Here is a 14,559-nt window from a genome sequence, read left to right on the forward strand (position 1 = left end):
GTAAGGCCTATGTTGCCCACTACTAAGGGCAGAGACATGATGATCGTGGCTATCGACTACTTCACCAAATAGGTTAAGGCTAAGCGCATGACCACCACTACTCAATTAGACATAGAGCATTTCATGTGGAAGAACATCATTTGCTGAATGGCATCTCATAATCTATCATCACTGACAATAGCCTGCAGTTCATAGGCAAAAACTTTGGCGAGGTTCTTTCATAAATATGGCTACAAGAAACACATGTATACTGCTAGATATCCTCAAGGCAATAGGCAGGTAGATGCCTCTAATAAGACAACCCTCGACTGCCTCAAGAAATCCCTATCAGATAATAAGGGAAAATGGTCAGACAAACTTCCTAGTGTTTTATGGGCGTACCGCACAACTAAACGAAAAGCAACCGGTGAAACTCTTTTCTTTTTGGCATTCAATTCAGAAGTAATTGTCCTTCTCAATGTTATCGTGTTGAGCATCAACACCCTATTACCAAGCATTGAGCAGAACAAAAATGAGATTGCCACAAACTTAGATCTGGCAGAGGAAGAACGCAAGAAGGTTATAACCATCATTGCAGCCTCCCAGTAACAGCTCCTCTCCAACTACAACAAAAAGGCAAAGATCTAGTAGTTTCAGCCTGGAAACCTAGTCCGAGAAAAGCCTTCATCACTATCCGCAAAGAAGGCTCCAAAAAGATAGATCCCATCTGATAAGGTCAGTACAAGATCGGCAAAATAGGCGTCAAGGTTAGTACTATGCATGACCTTCCACTTCACCTTGAGCCCTGATCAGACGGAATAAAGCTCGAAGACTCAAGTAGCTCGACGAGCACTACCTCGTAAACCGAGGATTATCCAGTTGTTATCAAGTTTCTACCTTTCAACTAAATTCGATATCCTTCATCTCATTTTTCAATGAAGATTTTCGAAGTTATTCATCAATTGGCTCAATTACGTATCTGCAACAGATGTCTACTTCTGCTCTCATTGAAGATCGCACCCAATCAGGGACTTACTACATGAATTGCACCCTCCCTCTCCCCCTTCTCGAGAACAACCATGCTCTCCCCCTAGGAGAGGGTAAAATACACAAACTTAAATAAGTTTTGGTGGCAATTACATTCTCTTTCCTAGAAGAATTTAAATTCCAAGTCAAAAAGGAAATCTACATCAAATTGGGACATAAGCTCTATTTCTACCTATGCAGCTTTGGATTCCCACACCTCTTGTCCTTTCTGCAAGCAGCCTGCGGGCATTTGCTCCGTGGAGCAAAAAAAAATCCCAAAAATCATTAAGCTGACACATAGATTATCTCCCAAGAAACACAAGACTGGCCCTATTAAATGAGCAGGGAGCATTCTCATTCACCACATGCAGTTGAGGTAAAGTAAGCAAAGATAAATGACTGCTTAAGGCATCCCTGCTCGTAGAAAAGTCACAGGCATTTATGATAGAATAATTCCTTATTCTTATCATAAATACATTCCTAATCAAAGAAGACCTATTTCAAGTAAATAATCCTAATTCCATTTATTTAGGATATCTACATTAGAGGGTTGGCCCACTTCCTCCTTTTCTCCTATAAATATCCATCCAAAATTCACGAGGCTTTTGTTGCCCACAAACTTCTAAACACATTCTTTTCAGAATTCTAACTTTGGCATTGAAGATTCTTCGAACAAAACCCCTCATTCATCTGGGTGCATGAGGTTTTTAGCTTTAATCTTAAGTGTTATTATCTTGCAGGTGCATTTTTGTTTAAAAAAAAATGGTGAAGATTTGCATCCACAATCTCCTTGCAAATATGAATCCGATCGGCTGAGCCAACAATGAAATAGTTCCCCGACACCATTAACAAGAACAAAACATCAACCGAACAGCACACACCAAGCAAAAGACAAACAATAAACAAACACGTTTAGCATTGCCAAGGGAAAATCAAATCCAAATCTTTTAATTAGAATATTAATGCCGGCTTTCACCCCAGCTCATAATCCCTCATAGGGAACAATGAACCTTGTCATTCTCGCACCCCCAAATCTTGTATTTCTACCTTTCCGTCTTCCCCTACTCATTTCTGTCATCACATCCACTTAACCGTATCCCATATTTTCCATCCCTCCACCATTCTTCTTCTTCTATCAAACCCTAGTTTCCAAACGGAAAACCCTAATTTTTATGATGGCACATATTCACAAAGCAACATATGATCACCATCACTGGCTTTTCATGCTAGTTTTCTTAGTACTATCATACGTTGCTTCGTCTTCAGATCCGACCGAGCCAGCCATCCTCCTCAAGTTCAAATCATTTCTATCCAACGACAGTGCTTTGGACAACTGGACTAACGCCGCACCTCCCTGCAACGGTACGCAAAACCTCTGGGCTGGTTTGCTTTGTGATGGCAACGGCAATGTGTTCGGGTTGGCTTTAACAAACATGGGTCTCATGGGGATAATCGATATAGACACACTTATGGATTTGTCTGCCCTGAAAACAGTAAGCTTCATGAACAATAGCTTTGAAGGTCCTATCCCTAGTGTGAACAAACTTAGTTCACTTATATCAGTTTACTTGTCGTACAATCAATTCAATGGTGAAATCCCAGATAATTTTTTTGTTGGCATGAATTCCTTGAAGAAAATTTATCTGGATGGGAATGAATTCACCGGTAAAATACCAAAATCGTTGGCTGATTTGACTAAGATTGTGGAAATGGATATTCGGGGAAACCATTTCAGTGGGAAACTACCAAATTTTCCGCAAAATCCAATTGCATGGAAGACTTTGAATGTGTCATACAACAGACTCGAGGGTCGTATTCCGGCCGGCCTGAGAGTTTCCGACGCAAGCACTTTCGTCGGTAAGAAATCAATTCAAGAATTTCATTTTTTTTTCACTATTGTCCACCTTTAGTTTAGAATGCTCTATTTGTTTAGTTTTCAGCCAGTGCACACATGATTTTCCTTTGAAATTTGACAGTTTTGTGCTTTTACCATTATGGGTGAACTAGGAAATTGATGTGCACGATTACTCTATTTCTTTGTCGCAATGAGAACTTTCTTTCAATATTCGTCTATCATGCGATATGATTGTTAGTGATTGATATGTATACGAATTCCATTAGAAATTCACATACATCAACAGTTGACAATCGTTTATGCGCGTGTAAATAACTATTGTTAACACTAACTTAAAATGTATTTAATTGTGCATTTGAGTTTGAGAAGGGGAAATTCGGTCTAAATGTCATGTTAACAAATGAGATATATTAGAAAAATATGTGATCGCATGACTTTGTACTTTCATTTTAGAACTAAAAGTTTGAAACATTAATAGAAAAAGAAAATCAAGACCTAATCAATTTTAAGAAGAAAAAAAGTCGTCGATTCGTTGACAAAAAGATTGAGACATGCTCCTTCATCGTTGAAACTTGATCTCCTCAAACACGATCTTTTATATAATGGAAGCACGTCGATATAATGTCATTATCTTTGTTTATTAAGCAAATTATTTTTATCAAACAAAATGGGTTCTTTCGATTTTTAGTTTCTTGGGCCTAATTATGGGTCTCTTGTGTTGACAAACAGGAAACCCAGACTTATGTGGGAAGCCACTGGCTGCATGCAAGTCCTCAAAGAAGAAAGTAATTATAATCATTGCCATCGTAGTCATCTCAGTTGCTGCAATCTTGTTCTTCATTGTAGTATGCCTCAAACGACCCCGTTCAGCACAATCAAAACAAGTGACAAGAGTACAAAACAAGCTGGGGGCCAACCATGACACAGGCGCAATGGAGGTCGAATTGGCAGCCGAAGAAGAAAATAACAACTTCAAGGACAATGATGAGAGAGGTGGAGGGGAGTTGTATTTTGTGAGGAAGGACATAAATTTTGAGTTGGAAGAGTTGCTGAGGGCCCCAGCTGAGGTTTTGGGAAGTGGGTCCTTTGGGTCATCTTACAAGGCAGGGCTTTTGAGTGGGTCCAAGGTTGTGAAGAGGTTTAAGCAAATGAACCAAGTGAGGAAAGATGACTTTTATGACCACATGAGAAGGCTTGGGAGGTTGTCACACCCTAATTTGCTCCCACTTGTTGCTTTCTATTATAGGAAAGAAGAGAAGCTCTTGGTTCATGATTTTGTTGCAAATGGAAGCTTGGCTAGTCATCTCCATGGTATGTTTGTAACCTTATTATTGTCTGTCATTACATTACTTATTAATCACAAATTTTACAAAGTTGGAATTCAAGTAGAATCTAAATGCATAAGTCGGTATTATTTATGCACAACATATATTAACAATATAATCAGTAAATGTGATACAAATAATCTATTTCTAGATTATTATACAATTAATGATTTAGTATCTACCTCAAGATGAACCCAATTAGCTAGCTATTAGTTGATTGGCCACACTCGTCCAATGTAAAACAACATTGGCTAGCTTCAACTCGACTAACCACATTGCGGATCACATCTGACGCTGTGATGTTTTGCATGCAACTCAGCTAAGCGAGAACCCGGGCAGCCGGGGTTGGATTGGCCAACTCGGTTGATGATCATCAAAGGAGTGGCAAGGGGTTTGGCCTACCTCTACAAAGAGTTCCCCGGACTAACGGTACCCCACGGTCACCTCAAGTCTTCCAACGTGCTCCTAGACCACAACTTCAACCCTCTCTTGGCAGAGTATGCCCTAATACCCCTAGTCAACAGAGACCATGCCCAAAAGTTCATGGTGGCTTTCAAGTCCCCAGAGTTATATCACAACGAACGCATGTCAAAAAAGACCGATGTATGGAGCCTAGGCATACTCATCTTCGAAATGCTCACCGGAAAATTCCCAGCAAACTATCTCCAACCGGGGAAGAGAGCGAACGCGGACTTAGCGGCTTGGGTGAACTCAGTTGTGAGAGAAGAGTGGACGGGTGAAGTGTTTGACAAGGACATGAAGGGGACGACGAACGGAGAAGGTGAAATGCTGAAGTTGCTGAAGATTGGGATGTGTTGCTGTGAGAGCAGTGTAGAGGGGAGGTGGGATTGGAGAGAAGTTGTGGACAAGATTGAAGAGTTAAAGGAGAGGGACAACGACGAAGACTACTCATCTTATGCTAGTGATGGGGATGTGTACTCTTCTAGGGCTATTTCTGAGGATGAATTCTCTTTCTCTGTTAATGCTTGAGAGAGTTTCGAGGGGTTTTGGTGGGGAAACAAAAATGTATTAACGTGTACTGGAAGTTAATTAGGAGGATTCATCTATATAAAGGCGCTAATTTGAGGAACAATGAATAACAACGGCGGACGAAGAAAAGAAAAAGCGCCTTGAATTTTTTTCTCTTTTATCCTATTTTTATTTGAAGGCTTATTTTAAATTTGCAATCAATTTGTATTAGTAATGTGTAAGTATGTGACATGTTTCTATGAACTTCATTCTTTTGAATTTACACATGAATGTATGATCTCCTTTTGATTTATTTTATCGACTTTCAATTTAATTATGAGATCCCTTAATCTTTTAAAACATGCACATTGATGTCAAATTAATCACATTTATTTGTCAGTTTCCCTACATAAATAAAGGGGAAAACCCTTAATTATCAAATTAACTAAATAAAATGATAGGTTTTACAGCAAAAAATCAAAGAGACCACATTTTTATCAAATCAACATTCACTAAAATATATTCATTAATTGACGTAGCATGTACATATCACTTACTACATCAGATCAGATGATACACAAATATGGTACAAAAATGTGATATCTTTAGTATTTTCCTTGTTTAAAGATTTAGAAGGCTCAAACTTTAGTTTTAAGTTTAAGACACACGAGTAAAAATTTTCTCTTTACCGAACACATACACAACGGTAAATGTGGAAGAAGTATTTTAAGTAATTTACATTTTTACTAAGGTTTAATTCTAAATGTATTTTCTCTAAAAGTACTTTCAATCATTTAAAAGCACTTGTCAAACAAGAGTAGGCACTTTAAGTAATTTACATTTTTACTAAAATTTAATTCTAAAAACATTTTATTTAAAAGCGGTTTGAGTTGTGTAAAAGCACTAATCAAACGAGCTATTACTCTCGGAGGGAAACTGACTAACCTCGTATGGACGAAGTAAATCTGGGATTTCCCACTTGATTGGAGATGTCTGAGCTCGCCCAGTTTCTTTCTCCTTCGTTTTCGTTTCGTTTCACTAGCCTTTAGTAACAGCTAGGGTTTAAGGAACGGAAGCTTTCTATTCAATGGCGTGGTGGGAAGGGTTCGAAGAAACCCGTCTTCTCATCGCAGCAGGTAAATTTCTTCCCCAATCTCTCTTTCCCAATTTTCAATTTAGTTTTTCTTCGCACCGCCCTTAAACCCTAAATTCTACAGATACTACTGAATCCGGAGACGACGTCGGACAATTGATTTCGCTCCGCCATCCCAAGTCCGGTATAGCACAATGCAGCATTTAATTTCTTGAAATTTTGGAAATTAGGGCGTCTTTCATGTTTTTTATTCAATTTTTTAACAGGAAACAAAATGTGCTACCTTTTTGTTAATGGGGTGGTACTTCAGGAACTCAATTGGTTTAAGCAATCCTGCACTTTTTGGTGTCTGGGTGAATATGTTACTGCAGGTTGTACCTTTATTGATTTTCCTTTCACTATATTGTTTTCTTCATTTTTTAAAGTTTAATTTTTTTGAAATTTTATTGAATTATTCTGATCATTGGCTAATTTCTGTTGCAATAACATATAGATGCTCGGTTATATACTGCCACTCCAGTTGACCCTGTCTTCATTTCTTGCCCATTTTCGAAGAAGCTAGGATGAAGGTACCCGAAACTCCTTGGTGCTTTAATCCCACACCCTACATAGGAATCTTGTTTTAGGATTTTTTTTTTTTTTTTTACATTATTTTTATCCCGTTTGATCCCAGCAGTTGTTTCATTGATTTAAAAAATGCAGAAAGGGGATGATCCTGGGAAGTTCAGGCTTTTAGATGACATAATCTTCATCGAAGGCTATCCGGGATACCATAAATTACTGTCCATTGCGGAGAACTGTATGCAATTAGTTTTTGGAAAAAAAAGGTGGGGTACTACCCATGCACTTGTAATTCAAATTTTAGGTGGAAGCTTGTAAAATTGATCGATGAACATGTACTGTCGCATGATGGCATCTTACTTTGCTTGTGAAATACGGTTTCAATGTCTAACAGAACTAATGACCTCTAATTTAAGAGGCAATATGTTAGCCTGAGTTTCAATGTACTTGTTTCGTTGGAGTTTCCAATTTAAGTGATTTGAATTCTTAAAAATTTTAGTGTCAAACATTAGAATGGACTGTGTTATAGTATTCAAGTGGATAAGGTTTTTGTTTCCCTCTTTGTGTGCAGAAGTCGGATCCTCCAAATTTTTTAGGCTGGATGATTCCAAGGTTCTGGCTTGGTTGTACCACAAGGTCTGTCTACATCTGATTTCGCTCAATTTTGATGTTTGATGATTAATGATTGTTGATGAATTACTCCCCCATCCCCCCTGTTTTAGTTAGTTTTTGGGTATGAAACCTTGTTGAAAAACAGCGTGATCTATAAAATATGTATTTGACGGACCACACCTTTCAGTTTAAGAACTGCATTTGTACATCATTCGTGCATCAAAGCCATACATGAAGGATAAGCATGGATGTTTACTTTTATACGTTTAACTTTTTGAAGATAAGGCACTTCTTATTACTTGTACGCACATGACACAAGTGACCATCAACACGTTGGTTTACTTATTCCTGCTGGTGTTGTTAAGTTAGTCTTCTGGGACAGTAACACCTCTTCCCCCAATTAATATGGTGAAGGGTAAGTTCTGGGTTTCAAGCAAGTGCAAGTGTTTGTAGCGTGTTGAGGTTATTGAATATATCCATGTATAACCATGTCTATGTCATCCATAGAATGTCGTCCAAAGTTTTTTATAATCTATGTTCTGTGGTGGCAGGTATGTCAGCTAAAACAGACAATATCCACTTTGGACCATAATTATGCTGCACGAGAAGAGAAAGACATGTACAATTTCAGTGAGAGACAATTTATTTATGGCCTTTCTGTTTTTCTCCCCTCTTTCTCTCTAGTGTGTGTTGAATTTTCATCTCTTCAATGTTGAATGGGCTAAGTGAACTCACTTGACAGTCAAGGAATGAGATGTAGCCAAAGACTATAATGGGATGGTAAAAGTAAACCATTTCATAAACAAATAGGTAATTCACCTCTTTTACTGGTGCAGTGACTGATGCAGTTTCAGTATTGGGGGAATACGTGAAGGATGAGCCCTGGTTGAAGCTTTTGATTGACTGTTTGAGGTATTGCATATAGAATGGTTCATAAATCTTATGCTGTTGACATCTGGGAACTATGCATAATGAACATCTTATTGTTGCTAATTGTGATGATTCTTCTTTATGTATTAAATCTGGATTTCTGATTGTGTTTCCAGGATAGATTTTACAGAAGCAACGAGAAAAATGTCAGATATCGAATTTCTCCCGACTGCCACAGGAAGTAACCTGGTGCCTTGTAATGGTTCACAGGTATGACCCCCAGTCCCAGACATAGGACCAGTTTTCTTTACAAATCAGAAAAAGATTAAAATTCACTTGGTTACAGGGTAGAGCCTGGACTCTTTCCTGTGAGCCAAACACACACACACGACATGCACTCAAATGTTTAACCGAGCGTTTTCAAACTAAACAGTTATTAGAGTTGATAAATGCTTTCCATATCTCATGACTAGTAAAAATTTGGGTTAATTCTGATTCGTTTTTAATCTTCATATGCATGCTAAAATTTTTGTCAGGAAAAAGGGTAAGAGTGAGATTAAGCCCACTCAAGCCGGAAGGCAAGCGAAGAAGGTGAAAATGGAGACAGAATCACATAACATCAGAGCTATGTTTACTAGGGCTTCTTCAAGAAGGAAAAAGTGAACCATTTCAAAACGATTGCGTAGATCATGATTCAAGTTGCCAATTGACCAACATGCTGTCTCCTTGTAATGCTTCGACTGTATCGTTGGTTCGTGTCACAGTGATTAGTAACTTGTTTCTCAAGTTTGATCAATTTTCTATTTGTTTTGTAAGAACTAAGCTTACTCAATAGCAACATCTGTATTTGGCACCTGATGTATTGTATCGTGCAGAACTTTTTTGAGTCTGCCGAATGTTTACTGCAATAGCTCAGCACAGTGGGCCCTGTGCGGATGGGTGACTATCAGCCGTCGTCAATGGATGAACGTAGTTCCCACCGAGGAATTCATATTCATTAAGGTTGATTGATTGACATAAGTTTTTCCGTGAAATTTTTGTTCATTAACGGATGACAGTCACATATATGCTGCCTTGCGGCGATGTCCTGCAATACAACTTGCGGTATCAACTCCGCCCCACCCGTCTGGCCCACGAGAGGTTCCAATTTGTCATGCGTTGTTAGACTCGGTCAGGCTTTGAAATCCGTCGACCTTATCCGATCGTTTGAATGTGACATATTCAATTATCTAAGATTCTAAATATTTTTTCAAATAAATTAAATTAAATTTTTTTTTTTTAAATATTTTTTTAGGATTTACCGTCTGTGTAAGAACACGTCTTTCGTGACGCCGAGGACTTACCGTTAGAGTGAGAATCTAAATCTGTGAAATGGATATACCTTCCTAATATTATTTATTCTTATTTATCCAACCTTTTTTTTATTCTATGTATTATTATTATTCCTTGGCATTTGTCATCTTTTTCTCCATACTTCTCTCTCTGAGTACTCTCTGCAGCTTTAATTCCTTGGAATTTGCATAATATATTCAAGCCAGGAGTTCAGGAATAACTTACCAAAATTGTAAGGTACACTCATTTGCTCTAACTTTGATTCACTCGAGGATTATTTTATCTGATTTATAATTATGAATTCCATAATCTTTGTTTCTGTTCATCAACACTCCCACCGGATTATCAACGTAATCTGCAGATTTTCAATTACGACGATGAAAGATTTATGGTTTTTCATGTGCATGCATGTTCGTTTGTTGAGTTTTATATACATGCATTAACAATTGACAATTATCGACATGGATGATGGTCCCAAGCATAGCTCTTAGCGAAATACTTATGAAGTTGTTGTAGGGACTACTAGGGAGCATTTGCCTTCGCTCCTCGTTCCCGAGTTCGAATTCTCCCTCCTTTTGGCCTCCTTTGTGAGTTGTAAGGATAGTTGAGCTAGAATAAGAACATGGTCTGATTCTGCACAGTTGCAAGTTCTTTATTCCATTTATGTAACACGCTTGAGGGCTTGCCGCATCGTGGGCTGCTAAGTTCTAGATCCTCCTATCGAAAACGTCATATGCAAGGCATCTCTCACGAAAGCATAAGTTTTTGGACGCCCTCCGTAGCAAGGAACCATTTGTTGGAATATTCCTTTGTCTAGATGGCATGAAGAGTTGCCAACTAAATCAAACACGGAAGTTAATAAGAAATGTGTATCACATGTGCTTTGATTTATTGGAGAATTATAAAAGAGAGAATAACTAACTAGGCGAATCATCCTCATGTCTATGTCTTCCCCTTATCCGTAGATGAATTACATTTTGGGAGAATAACAAATTACGGATTGATTCGTATCGAAAATGTTTTAAATTCTATCCCCTTGTTGAATATAGATGAAGCATCTCCGCCTCCAAAAGTTTGTAGCTTGAAAACATGATGACGTACACACATATGCGTAATGTGAAGTAGAGATTCTTGTGCAGCAGAGTCTTAGCTACTTTTGTGAATGTCACGCTTTCTTTTCGTTCCATTTGTGACTGTATCTGTGTTTTGGTAAATATAAAAGAAGGGTGGAGGCCATACGTTGCTTGTAGTTCTGATGGCAGTGCATAGCAGCAATATAGCAACCGTCCTCGAATCTGAAGGAGTTGAGTTCCTTCTATCCGGCGACACAAGGGTATGTAGTCTCGAAAAGCTTCTGTTCTTCATTCTCTTGTTTCGATCAGTATTTTTTCATGTTAATTTCTCGGTTGTTGGATGTCAAAATATGTTAATTTCACGAAAATATAGGAACGTGAGGTTCAAATAGTTTTATAGAAACCCTTTTTTGCTTAGAGGTTTAAGTTCTTATTTTGGTTATGATAATTAAAACTTAATCTTGTTTTGATTACGAGATTATTAGGTACCGTTGTTGTCATGTAATGGGAAGACAGTGTGCCTCTACTTCTCTGCAAATTGGTGTCGGCCTTGCAAGGCTCTTACCCCGCAGCTGGTGCGACTTTATGAAGTGCTTAGATTGGAAGGAAAAGAGTTTGAGATAATCTTCATATCCTTCGACCGCGATGAGGAAAAGTTCAATGAACACTTCAAGTGCATGCCGTGGCTGGCAGTGCCATTCGATGCTAATCTTCATAAAAGATTGAGTGACATGTACTGCATAGATCGCATCCCATCACTCATTTCATTAAGTTCAGATGGAATATCAATTGAGGAAGACTTGGTTGGATTAATTGAAGACTATGGAGCTGATGCATTTCCATTCACTAACAAGAGAAGAGAAGAGCTAAAGGCTGCCGATGAAGCAAAGCGTGAGGGGGGAAAAATCGAAGAGTTGTTGACGCATCAAGGACGAAACCATGTCTTGTCTAGTGATGGCAGAGAGGTAGAATTTAGCATACTTCTTTCGGTTGTTAATTTGTTATAGCTTGCATACGCGAAAATTGACATTTGATTGCCGCCTGCAGATACAGGTGTCTGAACTTGTTGGTAAGACAGTAGGCCTTTACTTTGGTGCACATTGGAGCCCTCCTTGCCGTGCTTTTACTTCCAAACTCATAGAAGCATACAAAGAGCTCATGACCTCCGGTGATCAAGGCTTCGAAATCATCCTAGTCTCCACAGACCGAGACCTCAAAGAGTTTGAACTCAACACTAGTAGCATGCCATGGCTTGCCATACCCTACCAGGACAAAACAAGACAAGACCTTTGTAGAATCTTCGACATCAAAGTGATTCCGGCTCTGGTTCTGATAGGACCGAATGGGAAGGCGATTAGCAAAAATGGGAAGGCCATGGTCTCCTTATACGGTGCCAAGGCCTTCCCGTTCACGGAAGCGAGGATCACAGAGCTCGAAGCAGAATTGAGAAAAGAAGGAGAGGCATTGCCTCCTCAATTGAAGGACTTGAAGCATAAACATTTGCTTAAGTTGGAGATGGCCAAAGCATTTGTGTGTGATTATTGCCAAAAACAGGGGAGGTTTTGGGCATTTTCTTGCGGTGTTTGTGATTACGATCTTCATCCAAACTGCGTAGAAAAATCATTGTAAAAATGGGTTTAAGAACTATGAAATTTGGATATTCTCAAAGGTACTGTAAAATATTTGTATTATAATAAAAAATTTGAAAGGTGTGTACTTCTAGCTCTCATCTCAAGTTAGTATGAAATCGTGATCTTGGTGCATAAGTAAATGCTCTTAACTATTACAGTTACGAGCCTCTTGCGGAACATGAGTTTTTATCAATAATAGCCAAAATTTAACACTCAATTTCATAAATGTTACATTTTATAAAATCTTTCAAATATAATAGAAAACTTACTTAAACAAACCTAAATACCCGCAAAATTAAAACCAAATAAAAATTAGTGGCAAAACTCCCCACCCACAACTATATATGTTTAAAATTTTAAAACTTTCTGCACATGGATTAATATTTTTAGCCCCATTTTTGAGAGCAGCATTTTCGCACCCCCTCACTCCATTATTTAGTTTTGATTGGTTAATCCGTTACAATTTTGAACTTGCTAATAGGGTTTATAGATTAATTAGATTTGCGGGGAAGAGAAGCACGAATTTAATTGGAATGATCCGCTTGTGAAAACTGTTATGGTTTTAAATCCCTGTCATCCAACAAATTTAAGGAAAATTTGTAAGCACAGTCGAGTTGGAATTTGGTTTCAATGAGTTAGAATCCTCAACTAATATGACGTCTGCTAAATTGATTGTGCAAATAATATTTTATCGTGATGATATTATATCAACAGTAACAATTGAGTTTGAGTTTTACACATGACCAACAAATTTTCAAGTCGGTACTCAATGAGTTGACAGTTGGACAACACCCGCAACTGCTCCACGACGTTTACCAACTGTCCTCGTGGCCTCCTACTTTGAACAACGATGTAGAGGAGATCTATTCAAGGGCTTTGGCTTTTCTATGCAAATAAGTTTTGGGATTTTGAGGGTATTTAGGTCTATTTACATGAGTTTTTTGCTATATTTGAAAGTTTTTGTAAAATATGACATTTATGAAATGAGATGTCAAATTTTAGCTATTATTGATAAATACTCACGGAGCATGAGTTGTTATATCATATTTAATTTTACATATTGCCACTCTGCCTAACTAGTGTTGCAATAGGGACAAATAAATGATTTGAACATCGGTGACAATAGAGCTACTCTTTTATTATATTGTCATATTCCCAAATAAAACGATATTTGTTGTAGGGGTATTTTAGTGAGGGAATAGGAAAAAGGAGCAGTATGGGGAAAAAGAGAGCATAAAGAGTTGGAGAATTTTTGTGATGTAGTTTCTCACCAATTTATTTCTTTATTTATAATAAACATAGCAGACTTCTTTAGCAATGTATTTTCTCACCAATTTATTTTTTTATTTATAATAAACATAGCAAGCTTCTTTGGCCTACAAGAAAAACAAAATCCAATAAGAAAGATGTGGAACATAATCATAAATACAACTTATGGCCATACACAAAATGTGTGAAAATTTGTACTTTTGTTTTAAAAATTAAAGGAGAGTGGAAGAGTGAGAGAGAACGTTGGAGTGGAGAGGGAGGGAGAGAGGTTTTTTTTTTTTTTTTTTACTTTTTAAAAATTAGAGATGATAAAGTTACATGTAGGTGAGGCTTAAACAGAAAACAGCAAAATTTTGTTTTGTGAAATTACATTACTGTTCTTAACTTTTTTGTTGTGATAGAAGACAAAAATATATTTTCACCCTCTTTTGATTGACAAAGAATATTTCATTAATATGCAGTTTAGATTAAGTTATCTTGTTTGAAGAAATCTTGACTCTTGACTTCTCAAATAATGGTTTCACATTGACTATAACCTATAGAGAATTGCTCAAATGAGTTGCCGATGCACGCATGTGCTCATCCTAACCATTCATTTTTGTGGAATTGACGTGCACGTTGTGAGTTGTGACTGATCTTTCGTAATCTGTGAGTCAATTTGTTGTCCGAATTCTTATAATTTGTTTTAAAAATGAATAACAATTACATTTTTTCATGCATTGTCATTAAGAATGGATCAAATCTTGTCCTTGTGCAGAGTGGGTGAGAATTTGAAGGAGAGGGAGGGTTGACTGAGTGACAAAAATATAGTCATTAGTTAGGGAGAGGTTAAAACACCAAAACAATCCGCAAATGGTGGAGGGTCTCTCATAAAAACAACCCAATTGAAGAGAGAGAGATTTATGGATTCACCAGTGAAAAATCAAAAGAAGTCTGTTATTCCCAAAAGTGCTTTTTCTTCTTC

At 37.7% G+C, this 14,559-nt stretch overlaps 3 protein-coding genes across 4 annotated transcripts; all 3 read left to right on the plus strand.

Annotated features, from left to right (window-relative positions):
* The first annotated feature begins 2,177 nt into the window (after nt 1-2,177).
* On the plus strand, nt 2,178-5,210 carry LOC103944631 (probable LRR receptor-like serine/threonine-protein kinase At4g31250). The gene is made up of 3 exons (XM_018646809.2): nt 2,178-2,862; nt 3,590-4,171; nt 4,505-5,210. Exons 1-3 carry the CDS (start codon nt 2,178-2,180, stop codon nt 5,173-5,175), a joined length of 1,938 nt encoding a protein of 645 aa, XP_018502325.1. The 3' UTR covers nt 5,176-5,210.
* Nucleotides 5,211-6,066: 856 nt separating this feature from the next.
* LOC103944575 lies at nt 6,067-9,179 on the plus strand. The gene is made up of 8 exons (XM_048580367.1): nt 6,067-6,290; nt 6,372-6,431; nt 6,514-6,618; nt 7,380-7,444; nt 7,972-8,050; nt 8,257-8,332; nt 8,467-8,560; nt 8,827-9,179. The coding sequence occupies exons 1-8, from the start codon at nt 6,242-6,244 to the stop codon at nt 8,836-8,838; spliced, it is 540 nt and encodes a 179-aa protein (XP_048436324.1). The 5' UTR covers nt 6,067-6,241; the 3' UTR covers nt 8,839-9,179.
* A 522-nt stretch (nt 9,180-9,701) lies between these two features.
* Nucleotides 9,702-12,417, plus strand: LOC103944576 (probable nucleoredoxin 3). 2 transcript variants are annotated; one of them, XM_009355054.3, is made up of 4 exons: nt 9,702-9,859; nt 10,845-10,955; nt 11,181-11,660; nt 11,743-12,417. In XM_009355054.3, exons 2-4 carry the CDS (start codon nt 10,878-10,880, stop codon nt 12,322-12,324), a joined length of 1,140 nt encoding a protein of 379 aa, XP_009353329.1. In that variant the 5' UTR covers nt 9,702-9,859; nt 10,845-10,877; the 3' UTR covers nt 12,325-12,417. The 2 variants fall into 2 exon arrangements, with proteins under 2 accessions (XP_009353329.1, XP_048436323.1); XM_048580366.1 differs by having other exon boundaries at nt 9,739-9,859; nt 10,848-10,955.
* Nucleotides 12,418-14,559: the final 2,142 nt, after the last annotated feature.

The sequence above is a fragment of a genome, unplaced genomic scaffold (genome assembly GCF_019419815.1).
Source record: "Pyrus x bretschneideri cultivar Hongxiangsu unplaced genomic scaffold, Pyrus_bretschneideri_v1 Contig15, whole genome shotgun sequence".
NCBI lineage: Eukaryota > Viridiplantae > Streptophyta > Magnoliopsida > Rosales > Rosaceae > Pyrus > Pyrus x bretschneideri.